The sequence below is a fragment of the Macrotis lagotis genome, chromosome X (assembly GCF_037893015.1).
Source record: "Macrotis lagotis isolate mMagLag1 chromosome X, bilby.v1.9.chrom.fasta, whole genome shotgun sequence".
Taxonomy (NCBI): domain Eukaryota; kingdom Metazoa; phylum Chordata; class Mammalia; order Peramelemorphia; family Peramelidae; genus Macrotis; species Macrotis lagotis.
In genome coordinates, this window is record NC_133666.1 from 288,402,759 (window position 1) to 288,430,069 (window position 27,311).

The 27,311-nt window shown below is 32.1% G+C and overlaps 1 protein-coding gene across 1 annotated transcript in view; it reads right to left on the reverse strand.

The window, feature by feature from the left end:
• Positions 1 to 27,311, reverse strand: part of SPEF2 (sperm flagellar 2) — a 374,057-nt gene that overhangs the window by 217,912 nt on the left and 128,834 nt on the right. The window contains 1 exon segment of the mRNA XM_074206967.1: positions 21,961 to 22,005. Within this exon segment, the coding sequence (XP_074063068.1) occupies positions 21,961 to 22,005 (45 nt within the window).

Here is a 27,311-nt window from a genome sequence, read left to right on the forward strand (position 1 = left end):
ATAATAAAAGAGAAGACTTATGTATTTCTCATCTTGTATATATAAGATAATGGAGAATCTCCCAAGTCTTATCAATACAGATGATCCACTTCTGGGGATTCATGTGTTCATAAAGAATTCCACCAGAAGAAACAAAGCATTGCCAAAGAGACTTTGGGCAAAAACCTGAAGACCTAATCATACTTCTTCCCATTGAAAACAAGGAATGCTAAGATAAAGAATAGCATTTACATTCCAATCATTCAATCAATAAATATTCAATAAGTATATACTATGTGATTAATGTTGGAGGCAAAAAGAAGTCCCTGCTCTCAGTGAGCCTATAATCTAAAGGGGAATATAATAAGCAAATAAATACATACAAACAAGCTACACACAAGATAAATAGGAATTAAGAAGTGTTAGAAAGTTTTCCTGTAAAAGTAGGGATTTTGTTTGGATCTGAGGAGGGAGATCATTTTAGGCAGTGAATTACACAGAGAAAATACCTGGAAGTGAGATGGAATATCTCATTCAAGAAAAAGCCACTGTCAGTGGATTGAAGGATATATAACTGGGAGTAAGGAAGAAGACTGAAAAGATAAAAGGATGGTTAAGTTTATGAAGGCCTTTGAACATCACACAGGATCTCTGAACCAAATAATAGGAATGATAATCTCTTGGGCAGGAGTATACATTACATTTAATCAAAGCTTTTTTCAGCACAGTTTTCCTGATGTATGGAAGACTTTATCAAAAAGATTTTAGAATAAAAAGGATACCAAAATGAAGAAGGAAGATTAAGAGTTGAGATGCTCAAAACAAAAGGGAAAAAAAATTCAGTGGTAAATAACCAGTGGCCTCAAATGTCTGCATTGTTGTTTTTGTTCAGTAGTTTCAGCTGTGTCTGTTTCATGGTAATACCATTTGGTGTTTTCTTGGCAAAGATACTGAAGTGGTTTGCCATTTCCCAGCCCATTTAACAGATGGGGAAACTGAAACAAGAAAGGTTACATAACGTGTACAGGGTCTCAGAATTAGTAAGTGTCTGAGGCCATATTTGACCTTAGAAAGATGAGTCTTCCTTACTCCAGGCATTACTTCCTTACTCTACCTACCATACCACCTAGATGCCCAGTATCTCTATCTCTTTATTCAAAGTTTAGGCCATAAGCAAGAATATCTGGGAGTTATAATGCAAGGAGTCAAAGCTGAGACCTTTGATGAAGATAAAAATCAAGATGAAAATATCACTCTGGATCTGCAGATTTCATTCAAAATTATTCTGGCATGGTGTTGAATGATTCTACATTTAGAAAATACAGTCAAGTGCAGAAATCAAGGAATCAGAGGGGGAAGCACAATAGAAAGTCCATAAACAATTTTATAACTGGAGAGGATACCCTAGAAGAGTAGGAGGATAGTAAGAAGGAAATTATCTTCCTTTCATGAATTCAATCCCTTGGCCTGGGTGAATTTTATTCTTGGGAACTGAAAAAATTGGAAGACATTTTTCCTGAGCCCTGTTCAGAGATATTTGAAAGGTATCTTGAAGAATGAGTGAGGTAGCATTGTACTATAAAATGGCAACATTTTTATGATTTTTTAAAAAATGGGTGGAGCATTTTCTCTACAAATGATAGTCCAATAAACTTGATTTTTATTCCTGGAGAAATTTAGGACAGTTTTTTTAACTGAAAACTAGTGAACATCTAGGGGAAGCTGCTGGCTCAGAAGATAAAGCACTGGGCCTGGAATCTGGAAATTCAATCTCAGACTGTGGAAGCTTGGGCAAGTCACTTAACACCTGTTTGTCTGACAAAAGGACCTGATGAATCCCCTGGAGATGGAAATGGAAGACCATTTTAGTGTTTTTGGCAAGAAAACTCCATGGAATCATAAAGAATTGGACATAACTGAACAACAACAAACATTAAAAAAGGAAGTGATATTTACAATGATCCAACATGGGTTCCAATAAGAACATATCATGCTAAGCTAACATTTTTTCCTTTTTTGGGGGAGGGAGTTAAGGTTACTAAATGAGAATATCAGGGGAATACTATGTATTAGAATTATTATTAGAATTATTACTTAGAATTCATTAAATGTTTATTACAAAGTATCTTATGCTATTCTTATGATGGATTTCAAATGATGTAATGATCAGACTTAGAGGTGTCATTAATGATTTGATGTCATCTTGGAAGGAAATATGTGGGGGGGAATAAATAATAAAATGATAATCAAATTTCGAATAAAAAGTTAGGAGAGATAGTTAATTCACTGGGTATTAGTATCAAGATCCATAAAATGATCATGATTGCCTAGAGCATGATTCTGGATTTTATAAGACAGACGTTGAAAGAAATAATTGTAAAAGTTTGGGGTTAAGAAGAAAATTTTTCAGAATAAGAAGGAAGAGACATGGTTAGATAGCAATGTAAAAAAATGATCTGGTCATTTTAGTGGATTTGACTCATTAGCCCACTGGCCTTTTGTGGGATAGTTAATATAGTCTATTTAAAATTTGATACATATAGTTAATATTTAACATTCCTTTTCAGGTCCAAGTGGCACAAGATAACTACCCAGCTCTCTTCCAAATCTAAAATTTTATGTTTCTATGACATTCTTGCTCTAAATGAAATCAGAAGACATAAAGAAGTTTGAGCTAAATGGAAGAATGGCTCATAGCTTCTCTTTAGAGATGAAGACAAAGCAGTTCAGTGGAATTGGCTTTATCATGCATGCAGGAGTAAAAAAAAAATTAGTTCCACTTTGTCATCTTGCCTAGTATGTCTCATAATGAACATAAAAAATAGGATTACCAATACCATTTGATATCTGTGGCAGGGGAATAAAGAAGTAGAGAAATTCTATGAATATTCTCCAAATTAGATCAACCAATATGAATCAGTGGCGAGTTTCACAAAAAGCCTGGGTGAACTTCAGTGACAATAATTTTTCTGAATTACTAAATGGGAATTCAATAGAAGTGCTAGAGAGGGCTGGAAAGGAAACAAAGCAACAGGGATGTTAATGTTTTAAATTGTCTCAAAATGTTAGGGTGCAGAATTGGGAAAGGGATTTAATTTAGATGTTACATAACACCAGCAAGACAATAGGCAGTTTTTGCGTTTTGCAATTGTTTCAAGTGTTAAGAGGACAGATTGTGACCAAAGTGTTGGTTTGCTTTCCCACTGGCTCTGTCATAGAAGATCAATCAAAAAGTCTTCTAACTGATTAACAAATTCTAAGCAGCAAGGTCTTTTGAATGACAATTTGTCACAAATAGGCTTGGGAGAATATGTTAATAAATGATATTTATATTCTTGGTACAAAAGAAAATAAAAAGTGAAGAAGGGAATATGACTAGAGGAGAGGAACTCTTTGATTATGGATATCAAAATAATGAATAAATTATGTCAATAGAGGGAAGAAAAAACAATTGCAAAGAAGAAAATTGGCCTAGGGAAAATGGGGAAAGAAGAGAAGGTGAATAAATTGAAAAGTTTAAAGAGATAAAAGAAGTAACTTAGGCACTGTGTTTACTAAGAAGTGCGAGAGAGAGAGAGAGAGAGAGAGAGAGAGAGAGAGAGAGAGAGAGAGAACAAGTGTATCTGTCTGATCTGAGATAATGAGTGGAATTGCTTTTTAATGTTCTAGGTACCAGCATGAGGAAGTATCCATATATCCATTTATCTTTACCTACATACACAAATGCACACACATGTTATATATGTGTGTCTATAACATGTGTCTACATGTATATGAATATGTATATACACATATGTGCATGTGCCCAAATGTGACTCTGTATATATATAGATATATAGATATAGATATATAGATATGTATGTATATATAAAACTGAGATTGAACAATCTCTAGGGCAATATGTTAGTCTATAGTTTTTTTATTTTAACTGACAAAACAAATACAGCTGTGTATGATATAAGAGAAAGCAAATTTAACAAGCATAGCTTAAAATGTTAATGGATTCAATTCCCTAATAAAAAGGAAAAAAAATTTAAGCTGAATGAACGAAAAGACATTTATTAAATGCTGACTCTGAGCTAGCCCCCTCCCAAATAAACAAAACATCTCAAGCAGAAAGTCATTTATATGTTGAGAATTAGAAATTGGAAGAAAAAAATCATCTAACTAAAAAATCATAAAGAACATTCATTGACTTTTAGACAGAAGTGACTTCACATGAGAAAGCATTAAATGGAATGACTTTGAGACAATGACTGTGATTAAAAATTCCATTGAAAACTAGATTCAAAATTAGAATTAAAAGACCCTAATAGTATAATGTTAAATAAACTAAAGAATATAAACTACTGGGGAAAGGATATTTTAATTGATTGATTAATCCACCAATAATCTTTTACTAAGTGCCTAATACACTAGTCCTTGGAGATATAAATAATAAGGAATTAATTCTTACTTTCAATTTCACTTAGTGAGAAATGAAAAAATCACTTGGTAAAAATAGATTTAGGTCATCAAAAATATCTTCTAGCATAGCAAATCTTAAATGGATAAAAGACATAAAAACATTAAAAACAAAAAATTAAAACAACTAAAGAGAAAAAAATTTTGTTTGAAAGAAAAATTATAATTAAATAATGATAGAAAAGAATAAACAAGATGCAACAGAAAATATTGATTATATAAAATTAAAATTAAATTCATAAGGTAATAATTACCAACTAAAAGATTAAAATTTAATTAACAAAATTAAAATGAGGGAAGAAATGAAGGCTAAAGAAAAAAACTATAAATATCTTTTTGGTACTAGAGCCAAAATAGCTCTAGGAATATTTTAAGATGAATTCTGGAGTAACAGAAATCCACTAAAGCCTGGATGAAGCAATTTCCAGTCAAGGACAATTTAGAATGTCAGCAGGAAATGTTTGTCCCTCAGGAGTGGGAGAGTCTAGCTCAGATTATACCAGTAAGGTCTCAGCAAAGATTTTAGAACTCTCAATGAGGTTGAACAATTGCTAAGGTAGAAATCACAAAGGTCCTTTTGCTAACATTGTGTGTAAGGCTCTTTTGAATTGCCTATACACAGATCTGGATAGTAGTCCTGAGTTGCAATCCCAAGGCAAAGAGGAGCAGTAGCACACCAGAACATTGTCTCAAGAAGAGCAGGTCACATTTTTATGGTGGAAAAGAGTATTTGTGGTTGCACCATCCAAGAGAATACTAAACATTTCTCTCATTAAATTGTACCACCTTGGAAGAACTAAAACTTAATTGATTGTCCCACTCCAACAATTTCTGAAAACATCAATTCAAAAAAATCTGAAGCTTTAGGTATCCCATGTAAGGAAAAGAGCCTGACTTTAGCATATAGTTCAAAATCAAGGAATAGGTAGAAAAATAAGCAAACAACAATAACAAAAAAGAACCGATCATAAAAACTTGTATAGTGACAGGGAAAATCAAGACACAAAACTCAGAAGACAATGAAGTCAACATAGTTACAAGCAAAATCTCAAAAAAAAAAGTGAATGCACAGAAGTCCAACAAAAATTCCTGGAAGAGGTAAAACTAATTTTCCAAAATCCATTAAGAATGGTAGAAAAAAAGATAAATAATTGAAAAAAGGAAGAAAATTATGAAAAGATAATAAATATCTTGGTAAAAGAGGCAGAAAAAATAATGAAGAAAGTAATACTCTAAAAATAGAATTGGCTAAATGGAAAAAGAGATAAAAATATCACTGATGAAAATAATTCTTTATAAAGCAGATTTAGTCAAATGAAAAAAGAGGTACAAAATCTCACTAAAGAAAACAATTCCTTAAAAATTACAATTGGGCAGGTGAAAGCTGATGACTCCTTGAGACATCAAGAAAAAATAAAACAAAATAAAAAGAAGAAAAAAGAGAAGAAAAATTCGAATAATTGCAGATGTCAAAATGGATGAGAAACTATAATCCAACAACATATTGTTTACAAGAGACATACTTGAAGTGACTGGAGCAGAATAGATTGTTTCAGCTGAAGTTAAAAAATACACAGGGAAAGCAATCATACTTTCAAACAAAGCAAAAGTAAAAATAGACCCAATTAAAAGGGATAAGCAGGGGAACTACATTTCACTGAAAGGTAGCATAGAAAATGTAGCAATATGATTATTAAGCATATTTATATCAAATAAAAGAAAAGTTTAATTATGGAAGGAAAAGAAAGCAAGACTATTATTTAGGAACTTCAATTTTCCTCTCAGAACTTGATAAATCTAAACCACAAAATAAATAAGAAAGAAGACAAGGAAATGAATAGAATCTTAGAAAATTTAGATATAATAGACTTCTGGAGGAAACTGAATTGAAACAGGAGGGAGGTATACCTTTCTGATAATGTATAAGGGCATTAAAAATCTCACAAGCAAATGCAGGCAGAAATATTTAATGAATTTTCAGATCATAATGAAATAAGCATTCAAAAAAATGTCATGTAATGATAGATTAAAAATTAATTTGAAATGAATTCATCTAATCCTAAAGAATGAGTGAGTCTAGGAACAAATCACAGAAACAATAATTTCATTTCAGAAAAATTACCATAATGAGTCAATATTCCCAAATTTCTGGCATATGCTAAATTCTAATGTCATGTTAAGAGAAAATTTATATCTCTAAATTCATACAGTAATAAAAGAAAGAGAGAGCAAATCTATGAATTAGGTATGAAACAAACAAAAAGACCAGGAAAAGATCAAGTTAAAATTCTCCAGTTAAACACCAAAGTGGAAATCCTAAAATTCATAGGAGAGAAGAATAATATTGAAAGTAAAAAAAATTAATAAATAAAACAAGGATTTCCTTTTATGAAAACTAAAATAGATAAGCATTTTTAAAAAGAAAGATGAAAACCAAATTACTAGTATCATAAATGAAAAAAGTGAAACACCAAAGAAGTTGAAACTAAAGCAATTATTATGTGTCATTCTAGTTAATTATATGACAGTAAAATTGATGATCTTTAAGTGAAGTGAATTAATTCTACAAAAACATAAACTGCCCAGATTAACATAAAAGGAAATAGAATACTTAAATAGTGGTGTCTCAAAAATAGAAATTGAACAAGTCATAAATGACTTACCTTGAAACTCAGGATCAGATGGATCAAGAAGTTAATTCCATCAGTTGAAGGAGCAAATAATTCCAATAATATATAAACTATTTGAAAAAGTGTTATAGGAGTTCTATGAAATTTCTTTCGAGGCAAATATTGATTTGTTGTTAGAGCCAGGGATAACAAAAACAGAGCAAGAAAATTATAGATCAACTTCCTTAGTGACTATTCCTGCACAAATTTAAAATTCTAGCAAGGAGACAACAGCAACATATCAAAAAGATCTCACATTATTATCAGGTGGAATTCTTACCAGGGATGCAGAATTGATTTACTTATTAGGAAAATTATCACCATAATTGACCACATCATAATAAAAACAAGAAAAATCTTATGATTATATCAGCAGATACAGAAAAGGCTTTTGACAAAATACAACACTTATTATAGATCCTTTCTTAAAATGATAAGTATCTATCTAATTATCAGCAAGTATTATTTGCAATGGGAATAAACTTGAAAACTTCCCAATAAAAACAGGGGTGAAGCAAGGATTTCCATTATCATCACTACTATTTAATATTGTACTAGAAATGCTAGTTATATCAATAACACAAGAAATGAGGGCATAAATAGGAAATTATGAAACAAACTCAACTTTTGCAGATGGTATTTTTAAAGAACGCTAGAGAATCAACTAAAAACTAGTTAAAATGAATAACTTTTGCAAAATTTTAATTTTTAAAATAAAATAAAATCACAGAAATCACTATATATATAACCAACAAAACTCATTAGTAAGAGATAGAAAGACAAATTCTATTCAAAATAACTTCAGACAATATAAAATACTTGGGAGTCTATCTGTCAAGACAAATCCAGGGGCTATTTCAACATAATTACAAAACACTTCACACAGACACACAGACACACAGACACACAGACACACACACACACACACACACACACACACACACACACACACACACCACCACCAATTTTTTTAGTGGCTATGCAATGAGCTTTATTTGTGATAATGAGGGCAAACAGAAACAACGATGCAAGTTTTTTTTCCATTCATAGAAAAATTTCATGACCAAAACATGGGTACTGTAGGTACTTGTCTAAGCTCAGAAGACACCTGGTACTGGTGTGAAACAGTTCTGGAATTTTTCTGTGACTGAGTTCCTCCAGAGGATGAGAGCAAAGGATTGTTGTTATATTCAAGTCCAAGGCACATCTTGCTTGCTAGGCCTTAGCTCTGGAAAACAGGGTGTCTCCTAATACTAAGAAGGGAAGAGTGATTGTGGCATCAGAAACCTGACAATATGATAGCCTATAAAAATTTGAAGACGGATATAATGTTCCCTATGAATCTTCTTTTCCATGTGCTAAACTTTCCTAGTTCCTCCAACTTCTCATTTTTGGCTAGGAATCAAGTCTTTGCCATTCTTCTATCCTTATTCTTACATTCTTCAGCTGATTACTGTCCTATGTCAAGCAAATGTGGCATAGAGAACTAATCTGAATTCTCCAAATGTGGTCTAAACAGAGCAGAAAGAAAAAGGATTGGTACCCCTTTATTCTTAAAAACTCTGACTGCCTTAATTTCTTTTTTTTGTTTTCTTTTTTTTTTTTAGGTTTCTGCAAGGCAAATGGGGTTAAGTGGCTTGCCCAAGGCCACACAGCTAGGTAATTATTAAGTGTCTGAGGCCGGATTTGAACCCAGATACTCCTGACCCAAGGCCGGTGTTTTATCCACTATGTCACCTAGCCACCCCCTTAATTTCTTTTTTTTAAAAAAAAAACAGATTTAAACAATTTGAGATATATTAATTACTCATTAGTAGACTGAGCCAATATAGTAATAAAAATAAACCAATTCTACCTAATTTACTTATTCAGTATCATGACAATCAAACTACCAGAGAATTATTTTAAAGAACTAGGAAAAATAATAACAAAATTCATATGGAAGAACAAAAAATTAAGAACATCAAGAGATTCAATGGAAAAAAATGTCAAGAAAGGTAGCCTAGCAGTACCAGATTATAAACTATATTAAATTTATAATCATCAAAACAATCTGGTACTGGCTAAGAAAAAGAATTATGGATCAGTGAAAGCAAATGGTCATAATAATCTAGTGTTTGAGAAAAACCAAGATCCAAGTTTTGGGGGCAAGAAGTCACTATTTGCAGAAAAATTAGAAAATTAGCTTCATAGAAACTAGTTATAGAAGAACTCTTTATTTGAATACCAAATGGATAAATTATATATACAAGGGTGACATAAATAAGAGGAACATGGAAAAACGTACTTGTAAGGTGTAAGAAAAAGGGAAGAGCTCATGACTAAAAAAATGATAGAGGAGATCACAAGAAGGAAAATAAATAATGTTGAATATGTGAATTTAAAAAGCTTCTGCACAAAAAAACTAATGCAGTCAAAATTATAAGGAAAATAGGAAAAAAATCTTTACAGCAAGTTATCTCTTTTGAAAAGATCTTATTTCTTAAATATATAAACAACCAAATTTATAAAAATAAGAGACATCAGTTAATAAATGATCAAAGGATATAAACAAGCAATTTTTAGAGGAAATCAAAGCTATCAGTAGTCACATAAAATGCTCTTAATAACTACTGATTAGAGAAATGCACTATTAAATCAACTTAAGATATTGTCTCACACTTATCAGATTGCCAAAAATGACAGAAAAGATAACACATAATGAAGGGAACGTGGAAAAATTGGTAACTAATGCACTACTGGTGGATTTGTGAACTAGTTTAACAATTTGGTATTTGGAATTATATCCAAAGAGCAATAAAGCTGGACATACCCATTGGTGTAGTACTACTAGAATTATTAATTATGGTACTTCAAAAGAAAAGTGCAAAGGACCTTTTTGAACAAAAACATTTAAAGCAGGTTTTTTTTGTGGTGGCAAAAATTGGAAATTAAGGTGATGGCTATAAATTGGGAAAGTACTGAATAAGTTGTGATATATGATTGTTATAGATTATTATTATGCTATATGAAATTATGAGTAAAACCTGGGAGGATTTATATGAAATAATTTAAAGTGAAGTAACACAACCAGCAGAATATTATATACAATAAGAAATATATTTGTAAATGTTGATCCACTCTAATCCATACAATGATAGAAGAAAATTTCTCAAGATCCATGTTTAAAAAGAGACCTGATGAACACTGAATGCAGACTGAAGCATACTTTTTTCTTGTTTTTATTTTTTTCTGTGCCTTCTTTTGCAACATGACTAATATGGAAATAGGATGTGTTTGTTATTTGCAGGGCAATTGGGTTAAGTGACTTGCCCAAGGCCACACAGCTAGGCAATTATTAAGCATCTAAAGCCATCCCTGGAAATATGTTTTGTAAAATTTCACACATATATTGGATTGGCAAGAGGGAGAAAGACAATCTGGAATTCAAATTTTTTTAAAACCAATGTGAAAAAAATTTAAAATAGATTTGAGATATATTTAATGAAATAGATATATATTAACATCATTATATATTAACATAACATAACACATATATCACCATAATTTATTAAAATATTTCATTTATTGTGACAATAATATAGTAATTGTCACATCACAATTATTTCTATTATGTACAATATATTATATTAATGTTATTTATGATGCAAATATTTCTCAATACAGATGGCTTATTCTCATTTAATTCTTTGAATCTAAAAAAAGTTTTCTATTGAAATGAGAAAAAATGAATTAATGAAACTATTTTAAAAACCAACAACAATATTTGGCTCAATAAAGTGAAGTTATTTCCCTAATAGGTGATGTCTTAAACCAATATTAAGATCAAATAATATTCCTGGATATTTGAAAACACAGAGATAGCTTGGTTCAATGATTCTCTGAATATCAATTTCAAGGGAGACTTAAGATGATGAGGTATGTATATATATATATATATATACATACTAATGATATTCTTTACAGATTACAAAAGTCTCAATTGAAGAGGAACTCTCTCTGATGGCAACAAGGTTATCCAAATGGCTCTCTTTGTAGATGGCATGGCTGTATGAAGCACTATAGCCTTCCTCAACATAACTCAAAAGCACTCAAAGGCAATCTGTGTTGCAGTCCACACACACAAGGAAGAAGACAACTTGAAATCAACAAAGAGATATATATGTGTGTGTATATATATATATATATATATATATATACATGTATGTACATGGACATCTTTGTTATATAGATACATATTCCTTCCTTATATGTGTGTTTAATTGACTTGCTTTTCATATCCACTTACATTAAAAAGGTTTTGTTGATATTACTTTTTATTCCATTACAAACATTCTGCCTTTACTTGGGGGGGAATTCAAGCTTTTCTAATAATTGTGTAGTGATTAAATCCAGCTAATGAATGTGGCAGTAAAAGAATATCCATGTATAGTTTCTCATCTCTTTACTAAAAAGAAGAATTTGTGCCTCATCACCAGTTGAAATTAAATACTTTTAAAGATTAGTTTTTGGTCATCTTCAGCAGTTAAACTCTTACCTTTCAATCTAGCTTTATATCATTGCCTTCCTAATTTCCTACTGCACAAACAATGCAAAAAGATAAATACCAGTCCAGATGTTATCTAAATTTTTAAAAATTTCAAATGATACTTCTCTATAACTGTAGAAAAATAGGGTATAGGTTGCAGTATCCTGAATACATCATGCACAATCATGACTCAATCAGAAGTTATGAAGATACCTTTTCACTAGAATTTTTGTAAATGAACCTCTTTCTAATATTTCATGAATTCGAGTAACAAAACACAAGAGAATGGAAATGTTTATTCTTCAAAAGAAATTGTTGGAAAATTAGCTAGGAGTATGGGCAAAGATGGGATTAGAACCAAAATTTTTTAATTCTATTTTAAATTTCACAATTTTGATCGACATTTCACCATGATTTCTTCTTTAAGCTATATTTTTATAATTTATGAATTTTAAAAACAATTCTGAGAAGGGTTGCATAAGCTTCAATAGACTGCCAAAGGAGTCCATGACACAAAAAAAAGTTAAGAATATTACTAGATTAGGTTTATATTCAAAATATAGAACTTTCTAGTAAAAGAAAATTAATATTTCATAAGAGGCAATTAAAAATTCAAAGTTTCTGTGGCAATATTTTCAAACAATCTGGTTCTTTTGAGAATAAATTTCCTTTAACAATTCATATTTGTTGCTAGAGTTTAACCCCTTCTCAATGGCACATTGTTTATCTCACAATTCTAGGTAGAATTTGAAAATTTATGATTGTTCTCTTAATCTCCATCTGTACCATGTTTCTCAATACTTACCAAGATAGTAGGAGATAGTAGTTTGGAAGAGAGAAGATGTTGGAGTCATACCTATGAGTTTTAATATTTGTGTAATAAAAGCTAATTTAAAGGTTTTTGTTGATATTGCTTTTTATTCCATTACAAACATTCTGACTTTACTTGGGGGGAAAATCAAGCTTTACTAATAACTGTGCAGTGCTTAAATCCAGCTAATGAATCTGGCAGTAAAAGAATATATGTTTATGTGCATGGTACATACACATGCACATACATGTATATATATGATATATACATAGGATCATGAATATCATTTTGTCTCATGTTAAGGATTATAGGTCTATATTCTTTATCTTTCTATACTCTAGTGTACAACCATTCAAGCTGAAACTCAAAACTAAAAAAAAAAGGTTTTTTGATAAAGATACAATTAAATTGTTTTAAATATCATGCATTTCAACAGTTTAGCACTTCCAAAAAATTACCAAGACATTGTGCTCATCTGTCGTCATTTCGGCAAACACCAGGTCACCGTGCCTAAGATGTTAGAGGGAATGTGGGTTGAAGAACAGACTATGAGTTGGAGGGGCTGAGTAGATTATTTAGGAAATTTGTCCTTTTTTAAATAAAGTTAACTATTTCGTACTATATTTTTTCTTAGCTGAAAATGGCCAGGGTTTATTTTAGCTTTGGACTTCAGTGAATACTATAGATATTTTTCATATCTATATCTAGCTATTTAAAGATAGATATAGATGCACACATAGATAAGCTATAGCAATAACTATATTTTCCACTTCTTTTTTTGTCAATGACCTAGGAATCAAAATTTTAAAATTTATCTCTCTTTAGACAGTGAAGTTGGTGACAACAGGGATCATATCTTTCTCTTTATTTATAGTCACAGGCACAGCTAAGTAGCATAATAGAAAGAATGCTGGCTCTGAAGTCAGGCAGACTCATCTTACTGAAATCAAATCTGACCACAGACACTTTTTTGCTATATGACCCTGGGCAAATCACTTAACCCCATTGGCCCCAGTTTCTCATCTATAAAATGAGTCAGAGAAAGATTGGACAAACCCCTCTAGTACTTTTGCCAAGAAAACCCAATTGGGATCATGAAGACTAAGACAGGATGGAAACAACTCAACCATAACAACAACAAATCCACAGTGCCTAGTGGTCCACAGTTCTTAAGTCAGCAAAAATTGACTGAATCTTAATTTCCATTGTGTGTGGGAGAAAGTCCTCTAGAGTTCTTTTATGGCAGGAGAAGTGCAATAGAAAGAACCCTCTCTATTAGAATAGTGACATTGCATAGACATGCAAATACAAATTCTTTGTTTTATTTAGAAACATGGCCAAATCTTAGAGAGTCTGACTTCGAGAGTCAAAAATGCCAAAACTTTCTTAAATGACTCTGAAAACTGCTCAGTCATTGACTTCATGTAAGAGATCAATTCTCTTGGGCTGGCACTAAACAGAAGTCCAAATGGGGAAGAAAATTTGGGAAAAGTACAATTATTTATTGCTTTAATGTGCAGATAGGGGCACAATTTCCAAAATAACACATTAATATATTGTTTGCCTATCCTGGATTATTGATTTATTGTGGTATAATAAAAATATGGGATATGCCAAACAGTATTACCCAAGCGGGACAGATTATAGTGGAAAGTTTGGACAAAAGGTGATCCACTGGAGAAGGAATTGGCAAACCATTTCGATTTCTTTGTCAAGAAAACCTCATGGAGGGGCAGCTAGGTGGCATAGTGGATAAAACACTGGCCCTGGAGTCAGGAGTGCCTGGGTTCAAATCCTGTCTCAGACACTTAATAATTACCTAGCCGTGTGGCCTTGGGTAAGCCACTTAACCCCATTTGCCTTGCTAAAAGAAATAAAGAAAAGAAAACCTCATGGATAGTATTGAAATGATTTAAGATATGATAATGAAAGATAAACTCCTCAGAAAATGTCAAATTTAGGATCACACTCACAAGTAGTTCTATAAAGGATGAAGAGCCTGAAACAAAGATAAAAGAAAGCTCAGCTGTGGATATGCCTGGTGACAAGAGGAAAATCCAAATGCTTTAAAGATCAATATTGCTTAATGACATAGGAATATAAAATCTATGAACCAAAGTAAGCTGTATGTAGTGAAACAGGAGATGGAAATATTAAACATTAACATCTTAGGCCTCAATGAACTTAAATGGATAGGAACAAGTGAATTTAATTCAGGTGATGATTGCATATACTACTATGGGAAAGAGTCCATTAGCAAAAATGGAATAGCCCTTATAGTCAATAAAAGGATGAAGGAAGCATTACTGGAGCACAATTTCAAAAAAAATTTGGTATGATATCTATTCAAATTCATGGAAAACTATCCAATTTCACAAGTCTATGCTCTAACCAACTGACACCGGAGAGGCCAAAGTTGCTCAGTTCAATGAAGATCTACATCTTCTGGAAATAAAACTCCCAAAGGGATCACATTTATCACAGGGCATTCAAATGCTGATGTAGAAAGATAATTGGAAAAACTGACAACTTTGGTCTTAAAATACAAAATGAAGCAGGGTAGAGAGACTTAATAGGGTTTTATCAAGATAACTTTTTGGTAATAGCACACACTCTTTTCAACAAGCTAAAAGATGACTCAACACATGGATATTACCAGATTGTCAATATCAAAATCAGATTGATTATATCCTTTGTGCCAAATGTGGAGAAGCTTTATACAGTCAGTTAAATAAAACCCAATGCTTTCTGAGGCAAAATCATGCATTTTGTTGTTGTTGTTTTTCTTTTTTTACAAAATTCAGGCTTAAATTGAAGAGAGCAGGGAAAACAATTAGACCATATAGGTATAACCCATCTCTTATGAATATGATGTGGAAATGATGAATAGATTTACAGAATTAATCTGATAGAGTGCTTGAAGAATTAAGGACAGAGAATTTCAATATTGTATAGGAGGTAACAACAACAACAACAACAAATAAAACATCTCAAGGAAAAAGAAGAGCAAGAAAGCAAAATGATCATCTGATGAAGCTTCACAAATGGCTGAGGAAAGAAGAAAATGGAAAGGGAAAAGGAAAAGAGAAAGAGAGATTGAACTGAATGCAGAATTCCATATAATTGCAAGGATAAATAAGAATGTTTGCTTTTAAAACAATAGAATGGGAAAGACAAAAGATCATTTCAAGAAAATTAGAGATATCAAGGGAATGTTTCCATGCAAAAATGGGCATGATAAAAGACAAACATTCAAAAGAGGTGACAAGAATATAACAGAAAAACTATACAAAAAATAATTAAAAATCACCAGTAACCAGAATGTTGTGGTTATTAATCTAGAGTTATATATCCTGGAAAATACCTTTATGAAGCATTGTTAACAATAAGGTTAGCAGAGGTGACAGAAATTCAGCTAAGTTATTTAAATTTCTAAAAGATGAAATCATTAAAATACTGTACCCAATATACCAGCAAATTTGAAATCTCATTATGGCCACTGAATTAAAAATGACCACTATATACATATATATATATATATATATATATATATATATATATATATATATATATATATATATATCTGTATGGACACACACACACACACATATATATATGTATATATATATGTATATATATATATGTATATATATATATATATATATATATATATATATATATATATATATATCCTAAAGAAGAATAATACCAAAAAATGTTTTAATTACTGTACAATTGTGCTCAATTTCACATGCCAGTAAGGTTATCCTCAACATTCTGCAAACTAGGCTTGAGCAACATGTAAACTGAGAATTACCAGAATGGCAGGCTGGTTTTGAATAGGCAGAGGAACTAGAGACCAAATTGCCAATTTGCTGAAGCAAGGGAGTTCCGGGGGGGGGGGGGGGGGGAAAGCATGTACTTCTGCTTCAGTGACTACATTAAAATCTCACAACAAAATATGGATCACAAAAAATCTCACAAATCCTCAAATCATTTTACTTGTTTCCTGAGGAATCTACTTGCTGGCTAAGAAGGTAGTACTAAATATGGAACAGTTGATTGGTTTAAGAATGGAAAAGGGATATGACAATATTGTATATTGTAAAGTTGTTTAATTTATATTCAAAATACATCATATGATGGGCAAATCATAAGGGAATAAGGTTGTTGGGAAAAATATCAGCAATCTTAGATATGCAGACTACATCATTCTGATAGCAGATACTTCTTAATGAAAAGGAAGACTGTAAAAGCTGGCTTGAAGATTAACTTTTAAAAATTAAGATCCTGGAAATTTGTTCCATCATTTCTGGGCAAATAGAGGAGAACAAATGGAAGCAATGTCAGATTTTATATTTGTGACCTCAAACATCACTACAAATAAGTGACCACAGTAATGAAATTAAAAGAAACTTGCTCCTTGGAAAGAAAGCCATGGTTCATCTGGACAGCATACTAAAAAATAGCCACCTTGCCAAAAAAGTTTGTAAAATGAATGTTATGGTTTTCTAGTAACAGTGTACAGGTAGGAGAGTTTGACTAAAGAGAATTGATGCTTCCAAATTGTGGTACGAAAGATTTTTGAAAATCCCTGTAACATCAAGGAATCATTCAGTACCTAAAGAAATTATTACAGATTTTTCCATGGAAGAATAAATACTAGAAATAAATTTAAATACTTTGGTCACATAAATAGAAGACAGGACTCATTGGAAATGATCTGAGGTTGGGAAAAATTGAAAGAGGAGAAGAGGATGTAAGAGATTGAGGTGGATAAATACTGTCATGGAAGTAACAAACAAACTTGGATAGACATTGGGAAAGATCATAGGAGAAAAGGGTCTGGCATGCTATTGGTTCATGGGGTAACAAAGAGTTAGACAACAGAATGAATTAAAAACAGCATTTAATGGAGCTGGAAGAGAAGAAGCAATGTGATTTTGATTAACTAGTGTCTGGACTTTAAAGTGATATGTCACAGATTCTGAGGCAGATTTGGAGAGCAAATCTTGCCCCAAAGGGTCAGTGTTTATTTGAAGTTTTCCATGAATGTACATTTCTTTTGAACTAGTACAGAACTATATATTTTCCATTTGTCTTTCATAATACACTGAGAAAATTTATTTTTACTATCCATTCTAAGATATACAGTATTTCAATATTACTATATTAAAATCTTTTATTTGTGACTACATAACTGTTCTGGAAAAAGGCTTATATTTCATATATAAATCATAGATATGAAAAACAACTATGAATAATATGGATCTTAGTAATCATTATTTTAAAAATCCAGAATTATCTTTTAAATAACCTTAACAAATTTGAATAAGTAAAAAATGTCTGAAGGTGTTCTTTATATTGAGGAAAGCATAGTCAAATATACCTACAACCAGTCAAGTGGAATAACCTATTCACTCAAGTCAATGAGTAAATACATTCAATCAATGACTGGTTCTAACATAAGGAAGTCAGAAAGGAAATGATTTCTGAATTTAGTTCAGTATTCCAAGAAGTTCCAAGTATGAGGGAGTTGGCCTCTGAAAACCCAGGAACCAGTTACAGAAAATTAGACCTCATAATGAGGTGTTAAAGTAAGATGTTATGAAATACAGACAAGTCCCTTCAGTGAATTAGAAAAGAGAGCAATGCCATTGGCCAAGCAATGATTGTATACAGCCTGGGTAACTGTTTTTTTTAGGTTTTTTTTTTTTTTGGCAAGGCAATGGGGTTAAGTGACATGCCCAAGGCCACACAGCTAGGTAATCATTAAGTGCCTGAGGCAGGATTTGAACCCAGGTACTCCTAACTCCAAGGCCAGTGCTTTATCCACTACACCACCTAGCCGCCCCCCTGGGTAACTCTTAAAAGATAGGGAGAAGATCCAGAGTAGCTCTAAGTAGGAATGAGATTGTAGAGAGATCCAAATCCCAAGAAGATCCACAGAACTAAAGGAGGAGATACTTCAAAAGGTCCCATGAGTCTTTTGGGCAGTTCTAAAGGACTTCTAATAGCTCTCTACCTCCTATTCCTTTCCTCTACACATCTCATAGGGAGTTGGACCCTTCCTTAATACTGACTTGCCTGAAGCCATTTACATTGACTTCCTCTGAAATTCTTCCTCGGTCCTTAGAGGGTCATTCTGGAAGCAGACAATTGTTTTTTGTCAATGACATTGTTTTCTTTTTAATTCACTCAAGGCACTAGTTTGGGATTCATAAAGGTGTAACCTGGTGACTGCATTTTTACTGGTAGCTGAATATCCCATTTTGGGATCCTTACTTTCTATCACTAGGAACTGAACTTCAACTTTCTTTTACTAGACTTTATAAGGACTGACTTGGAAAGAATTTTGTTTGTGTTTATTTGTAAATAGCAAATCCATGGGAAGAATATGGAATAAACTTGTTTTTTTTTTTTTTGTGGAAATCTCTGACCCCAAACTACATTCCTGATTCAGAATCACTAATATTAGTATTGCATATATCACTAGAAAAACAGGCTTCAGAATATTGCTATTTCTTGTTATTAAAAGACATTTATGATATAGAAAACAAATGTGTCTTTCCCAATGGAAGCGATTACTACTTCAGATATAACTGTTTCCTTCCTTGACCTACCTTTTATCTATTTGTCATCTATGCCTCATTTATCTGACATCATTGGAAAATGAATATTCCATATGAACAGGATGTTGTTGGTCATTTTTCAGTCATGTCTGACTCTTTGTGATCTCATTTGAGGTTTTCTTGGCATAGGTACTGGAGTGGCTTGACATTTCCTTCTCTAGTTCTTTTAACTTATGAGGAAACTAAGGCAAAAAGTAATAAGTGACTTTGCCTAGGATCACAGAACTAGTAAGTGTCTGAGGTCAAATTAGAATTCAGGAAGGTGAGTCTTCTGACTCCAGGCCAAACATTCCTTTACTGTTGCCACCTAGTTGCCCTTGTGGGCAGGTATGATAATGTAATAATCCTTGTATCTACCCAGTAGCCACCACAGTTGTTTTAAGTGATGCCACTTTGTCTATGATCTGTGATATCACAAAAGTGAACACTCACTGCCCCAAAATAGATCCTAACTCAATGAGTCTTGAAATGTTGGAGGGTCAGAGAGGTTAGAAACTGGTCTATCTTGTAAGGGTCAGAAATGGGCGCTGAATCCCAGTCTTTCTGATTCTCAGTACAGAACTCAGTTTACTGTGTCTCTTTAAACATATTAACAATCTATTCACAATAAGTAATTGATCAGTGGATGAATAAAAGTGGGTTTTTAAATTTACTGAAATCTTTAAACATCAAAAATGATTTTAAATTCCATTTTAGTAGAAATCTTTTTAATATGTCACTTCCTACCTTATTAAACATTAGACTTAACTCATTAGACTTAACAATTATGAATGGTGAAAATAAATTGTTGTACTGGGTTATAACATATGGGGGCAGCTAGGTGGCTTGGAGAAATAGTGCCAGACCTAGTCAGGAAGATAACCCTGTTTGCCTCAGTTTCCCCATCTGTAAAATGAACTGGAGAAGGAAGTAGTAAATCACCCAAAATGGGGACATGGAAGAGTTAAACACAACTGCCTATTGAACAACATAATATACTGAAACCCTCATTAAGTTGTGAAGTACTGCTTGTATTTTTATCAAATGTTCCCAAATGATTAGGTTGTTGGAATTTTTCTGCCTGCTTTTTATAATTCCTTTGTCTATTCCCTTTTTGTTCTGCAGACTGAAGCATACTTTTAAATTTTTAAAAAATTTTTCTAACTTTTTTTGTCTATGGTTTCTCTTGCAACATGGCTAATATGGAAATGTTTTGTATGGCTTCACATGCATGAATAATATCAAATTGCTTGCCTTCTCAGTAAGGGTAAAGTAGTAGGAGGGAGAAAGAAAATGTAAAATTCAATTTTTTTATGAAATATTAATTTTTACATGTAATTGGCAAATATTTATTGAAATAAATAAAAGTATATTAATAACAACATTAAAAATAACCCCAAGAACCATATGGATTCATGAGAGAATCTGATCAAACATTTTTTTTAAGTTTTTGCAAGGCAAATGGGGTTAAGTGACTTGCCCAAGGCCAAACAGCTAGGGAATTATTAAGTGTCTGAGGCCACATTTGAACTCAAGTCCTCCTGACTCCAGGGCCCAGTGCTCTATCCACTGTGCCACCTAGCTGCTCCTCTGATCAAACATTTAAAGAATGTCTACACCAAATAATCTATTTTCAAAAACAGAGGAAAATAAGGAATATATAATAATAGATAAAATCCAAAAAAGATAAGATTATTATTTTATTAAATAGAAGGATTCCCTGTGGTGGTAAGGAAGTTAATCAAATGCTTCTTTTTGTAGCTGTTACAAAGCACTGTAGGACTTTCTTAGCATGATCCATAAGAAACCAAAGAAATCTTGTCTTGCAATCCACACAAGGAACAAGATAAAAACAAAAATGAGTCAACAAAAGGGTGTACATATATAATGCATACACATGTCATATATACGCGCACACATGCAATATACATATGTGCACATATTGCCTATATATGTGTAATGTCAGAAAATACTTTTGTTTTATATATATATATATATATATATGTATATATATATATATTTTTTTTATCTATCTATTGACCTGTAGATTTATACACATATGCATATATATGTGTATATATATATATACCTTTGTTGATTTGTTTTATATATCTACATCTACAATCCCTCATCTCTTTACTGTCAAGAAAGAATTATGTCTCATCGTCAGTTTCCTTGGGTCTAAGATTGGTTATTCAAAGTACTATTAAGGAACCTAATTTTTCCCTCCTTTAGTAATTACTAAGATAACTTATTTTTTTCAAAACTATGTCTTTTTGTGTTATGACTTTATATGAGAAGGGCTCCATAAGTTTTTGCAAAAGGGGTTTATGCTACAAAAAAACAATCAAAGTACATCTCTGAATTAGGTTGATATTTATAACAGTGCTACTTAGTAAAAGGGAAATCAAACACGCATCAGCATTTCAGAACACACTACTAAACATGATTTTGTGGAAATATAACTGCACTTCAAAGTTCAATCAATTTGCTGTGATATTTTCAATACAAGCATTGAAAATCTACATCTTAAATTTTTGTTTTATAATATAGGCTTTGCTGATGTGAGAATTTATTTCCTTTGACTGTGAATATTTGTTGGAATGTTTTTCTTTTTCCTTCCCCCCCCAATGGAAATTAAGAGAGAGAAAAATAAATTCTTGTTAAAAGAAAAAAAATTGCACATCTCGGTGTGGGTTGAAGAAAATTAAACCTGATGGAGGCTAAAACTTATTCTCAAATCTGCTTATTATTCACAACTTCATGGGAAATATATATAATATACACTAATACTATTATATTAGTATTATAATATTAGTAGAAATAATATTCTATGTTGATCTAATAACTAAAAGTTATAAATTGTACAACTAATTTAACTAAATTTAACAGCTGTACCTTTGCCTTTGGGAGGAGCTTCACCTTTCATTCCTTTTCCAATTCCTAAGACAAAATTTAATACATAGATATCACTGATAAGTTTTTAAAAAATATCCTGTGTTAATATAAAACATTTAATTGTCACTTCTCAGACTGAGCCTGTTATATTGCTACTGGAATTAAACTATCATAGATGGCAATAAAAATCAGAAAAACAGACTATGGCTTTAATTTTAGTTCCTGCAGTAATATGTTGCTACAGTATTTTCCTATGCAAAAAAAATACAAGTTCATGTTGAACATTGAAATTTTGTGGTGTTCCTGGTTGTAAATCCAGATCTTTGTTGAGTATGATCATACTAGCTGAAGGAATATGAATCCCATAAATTCATTTTCAATTGTAAAACCCCTATGCTACCATGATAATTGGACCTATAGCATTTGTGATAATCTAATGTTTTATACAAAATTAATCCTTTATGCAAAAGTAAACTTCTAAGTGTAATACTAGCCTAATGGTATCTGTCTTTCCATTTTATTTTGATTATCAAAATAACCTCATAATGATATTCAAATACTTGGATATAGTTCAGTATCAGCAAACAATAAAATGAAAAAATAAGTAGAAAGTTGAAATCTGATGTTCTTTAGAGAGCTCCAGATATTTAGTTTCTATTTTTCCAACTAATCAAGAATGTGACTAAAACCTGACTCCCACCGCCTTGCACTATAATTTGAACCATAATTAGTAGATGATAAAAACAAAATAAAGCAAAAAAAAAAAAAAAAGAAACCAAATGCTACACAACTATTAGCAAATAGAATGACTTAGGTTAACACAGAAATTGTATAATAAGTAATTAGGTACCAATTCTTAAACTTCGACCAGATTGCAAAGACATAAAGTCACTGAATAAAGATTCTATCAGTCTAGCCAAAGAATCATTGCAAATTTATGAGAACTTTTTGTTGCATGAAAGTGTTTGTGCATATGCCCCTTTCCCAATTTCCAATTAAAACTTTTCTATCAGTAACTCATTAGATATATGTACACAAACATGCAAATCTCTGTAGCATTTCTATCTTTGTATATTTATAACTACTATGTCTGTCATGTCAATGTCTATATGTCAATATGTGTGTATGTATGTATGCATTTCTATCTCTAAATCCTACAATGATTTAGAAGTCTAAATAAACTAAGGGAAATACTTTTGTAACAACCAGCTTTGAGTCCATAGCTTTGAATTCCCACACAAAGTTTTTGAAAGCTACATGAAGAACCAAAAGGAACAACAGAAGGAGGAGCACAAATACAGAAAGATAATTATGGTGTTAAGGCTGAACAAGTTGGAAAGAGTAGCATAAATCTGCTTCCTACTGGGATTATTTTCTTTGTGGGATCAATGGTTCTTTTTCCTTTTCCAACTGCCCCCCCCAATCCTTACTTTCTCCTTTGTCTCTACAATGATCAAATTTTTATTATAGTAACTTAAAAATTGTCTTTTTATCCCATCTTTCATTTCTTTTATTTCTTCCTACTTTAAAAAGTTGAGTCTAGATGTTAGATTGAAGCATGTTTGGTAAACCACACGTGACTTTGGTTTTAAGTTACAGCAAAAGTTTCCTCAGGAAGGTTTTTCATTATTTGCATAAGGCCATTCAGTAGGCCAACCAAAGCTAGAAGCCTCCATCAAGAACTCATATCACCAAAAGCCACTCTGTATTTATCCTTAGGATAGTCTTTTAAGTTGTAAACTATTAAGAAAAACGGCTGTAATGCCAATGTACATTATTTTTCCTTTCCTCAAATGAAATATTGCTCCAAGACAGAATAATATCTTCTGAGATTAACACTTTCATATTTTTTTAAGCATCTGCCACTAGCCCTATACTTAAGGAGAAAAAAAGACAGGTACACTCACTCTTTGAAGCAATAACAGATTTATTGTTCCTGAAATGTAGAGAATTCACGAGTACATTGTTAAAGGTTGTAAACAAACTTTTAAAACTTTAAGATTGAATTGTATCATAAAGATTAAGAACTATCATTTAATTTCTGGTTGATTTAGACAAATAAGTAGGTACTGCTGTTAATGAGAAAAGCTATGCATGTGAGATGGTGGCTGTAGCTTGAGCCATAAATCTGAAGAAAGTAGCCTCCTACTTATCTACAACTACTCTAAACACATTGCTTTCCTCCCAATTCTAATAAAAATTTGAAAACCTCTGATTGGCTCCTTAATCTTTATCTTTTTCAATGTTTCACAGCTTCTGCCAAGGAAGTAGGAGACAGTAGTTGGGAAGAGTGAAGATTTTGAGGTAAAGTTGATATTTGTGCAATAAAAGCTAACTTTAAGGTTTTGTTGATACTGTCTTTTTATTCCAACACAAACAAATCCTTACTTTACTGTGGGAAAAATCAATCTTTATTAATAATTGTGCAGTACTTAAATTTATCTAATGAATATAGCAGTGAAGGACTATATGTATATGTGTATAGTGCATATACATGTATACATTTGATTCTAGAATATGTGTATAGAAATCATAGGCTCATATATATATATATATATATATATATATATATATATATATATATATATATGTTATTCTATGTTAAGTAATGCTTTTATTGCACAACCAAACAAAAACTGAAACCTAAAACCAAAGAAAGGTTTTGTGACACATGTACAAATGCCCAAATTGCCTTAAATGTCATTCATTTCAGCAGTTTTAGTACTTCAAAAAAAAATTACCAAGTCATTGTGCTCACCTGACATCATTTCAGTGAACCTCAGTTCACTATGCCTAAAATGTCAGAAGGGAACTGGGCTACAGATTAGACGTATATAGATTATATTGCTTTTTGGAGAGGCTGAATTACCAGCATCAAATTTAAGAAACTTCTTTTTTTTAAAGTAACTTTTTTAGTACTAAAACTTTTTCTGAGCTGAAAGTGGTCAGTTTATTTTTTTTTTAATTTTAGGTTTGGATTTTAGTGAATGGTTTTCAAATATACATACATATATATGTATATATACATATATACATATACAGACAGACATATGTAAATCTATACACATATATTTAGCTATAGATATACACAAAGATATAGCAATATCTATATACTTCCATTTCTTTCTTGAGTTAATGACCTAGAAACCAAAATCTTAACATTTATCTCCCTTTGGAATGTGAACTCTGTGAAGACAGAGACCATATTTTTTACCTTTATGTCTACAACTAGATAGTGTAGTGGATAGCATGCTGGAGCTGAAGGCAGGAAGATTCATCTTCCTGAGTTCAAATCTGATCTATCTGTATGAGCCTGGGTAGGTCACTTAACTCTGGCTGCTCAGTTCCTCATCTTTAAAATTATCCAGAAAAGTATATGACAAACTACTACAGTATCTTTGCCAAGAAAACACAAATGGGTCTTGAGAAGTCAGACATGACTGCAATTACTCAACAAGAACAATATATCCCCTGTCCTTAGCATAGTGTTGGCCCAGAGTAAGTGCTCAACAAATACTTGTGGACTGATCCTTATTTTCTAAGGAAAAGAACCTCTAGCCTTCCCATATAACAGGAAGAACTTTTTTTCTCACACAGTGAAGGACAGACAAGCTGACAACAAACTCTTTGTCCTATTTAAAAGCTTGGCCAAAATTTGAGAGAGTGATGAGTTTTCCAGGACCTCCACTACGCAAGAATTTCCTTAAATACCTCTGAAAATTACACAGCCATCTGTTACTAGTGGTTATAATGGCCACTGATTTCAAGTAAGAGACCATCTTGGACTGACACTAAACAGAAGTATAGGTTTGGAGGAAACTTTGGGAGCAGTACAATTATTTAGTGCTTTAATGTGTAGATGGAAGCATTGCTTTTAACGTGTAGATGGAAGCATTGCTTCCAAAATTACCATGTTTTCTGGAGTTTAAAGAGAAAAATCAAGTGTCTCTGATTTACTGGTGTCTAAACTTCAAAGACTTATTTGTTTTGCTGCCACTGATTCTGAGCCAGATTTGAAGAGTAATTTTTTTTAGAAGGGTCCCTATTTATTTGAAGTTTTCCATGGATGTCATTCAAGAGTATAATTCTTTTGAACTACTATAGATCTGGATATTTTGCATTTGTCTTTAATGATGTATTGATAAATTTCTATTTCTACTATCTATTATAACATGAGGATGTAATCTAATTTAAAGATAATATATCAATATTACTATAGTAAAGTCTTTTATTTGTAACTACCTAGAAGTTCCACATATGAGGGAGTTAGCCTCTGAAAAACCAGGAACCCAGAAACACAAAGTAAGTGTTCTCATAATGAGGTGCTAAACCGGAATTTCTTTATGAAATCCAGACAAATCCATTCAGTGAATTAGAAAGAGAGCAATGACACTGACCAGGCAATGATTGTCTATAACCTAGGTAACCTTTAAAAGACAGTGGAAAAGATCCAGAGGATGCACATTTGAGTGACTCCAAGCAGGAGTGAGATTGTGGAGGCTCCCAGCTCCCAAGAAGACCCACAGAACTAAAGGAGGAGATGCCCCAAATAGTCCCATGAGTCTTTTGGGCAGTTACAATGGATTTCTCATAGCCTCTCTTTCTCTATTCCCTTCCTCTATAGGGTGCTGAACTTTTTCTTAAGACTGTCTGATGGGGCAGCTAGGTGGCATAGTGGAGAGTGCACCAGCCCTGGAATTCAAATCCAGTTTCAGTCATTTAATAATTACCTAGCTATGTGACCTTGGGCAAACCACTTAATCCCATTGCCTTGCAAAAATCCAAAAAGACTGACTGCTGCCTGGAGCCATTACACTGACTTCCTCTGGAACTCTTCCACTGTATTTTGAGGGTCATCCTAGATGCAGACAATTATTTTTTGGTCGATGCCATTGTTTCTTTTTTAATCCACTCAAGGCACTAGTTTGGAATTCATAAAGATGTCATCTGGTGACTGTGTTTTTACAGGTTAATGAATATCCTATTATAAGTTCTTTTCTTTCTGTTACAAGGAACTGGAAAGGTCAATATTCTTTTACTAGACTTTCTAAGAACTTGCCTGGAAAGAGTTTTGTTTGTGTCTGTTTGGTAAATAGCAAACCTATGGGAAGAATATGGAATACACTTGAATTTTGTGGAATGCTCTAACTAAAACTATATTCCTGATTCAGAATCATTCATATCAATATTGTATATGCTACTAGAAAAATAGACTTCAGAATATTGCTCTTGTAATTAAAATACACTTATGACCTGGAAAACAAGAGTCTTTCCTAATAGAAGCAATTGTCACTTCAGATGTAACTTTCCTTCCCTGTTCTACACTTCATCTATTTGTCATCTATGCCTCA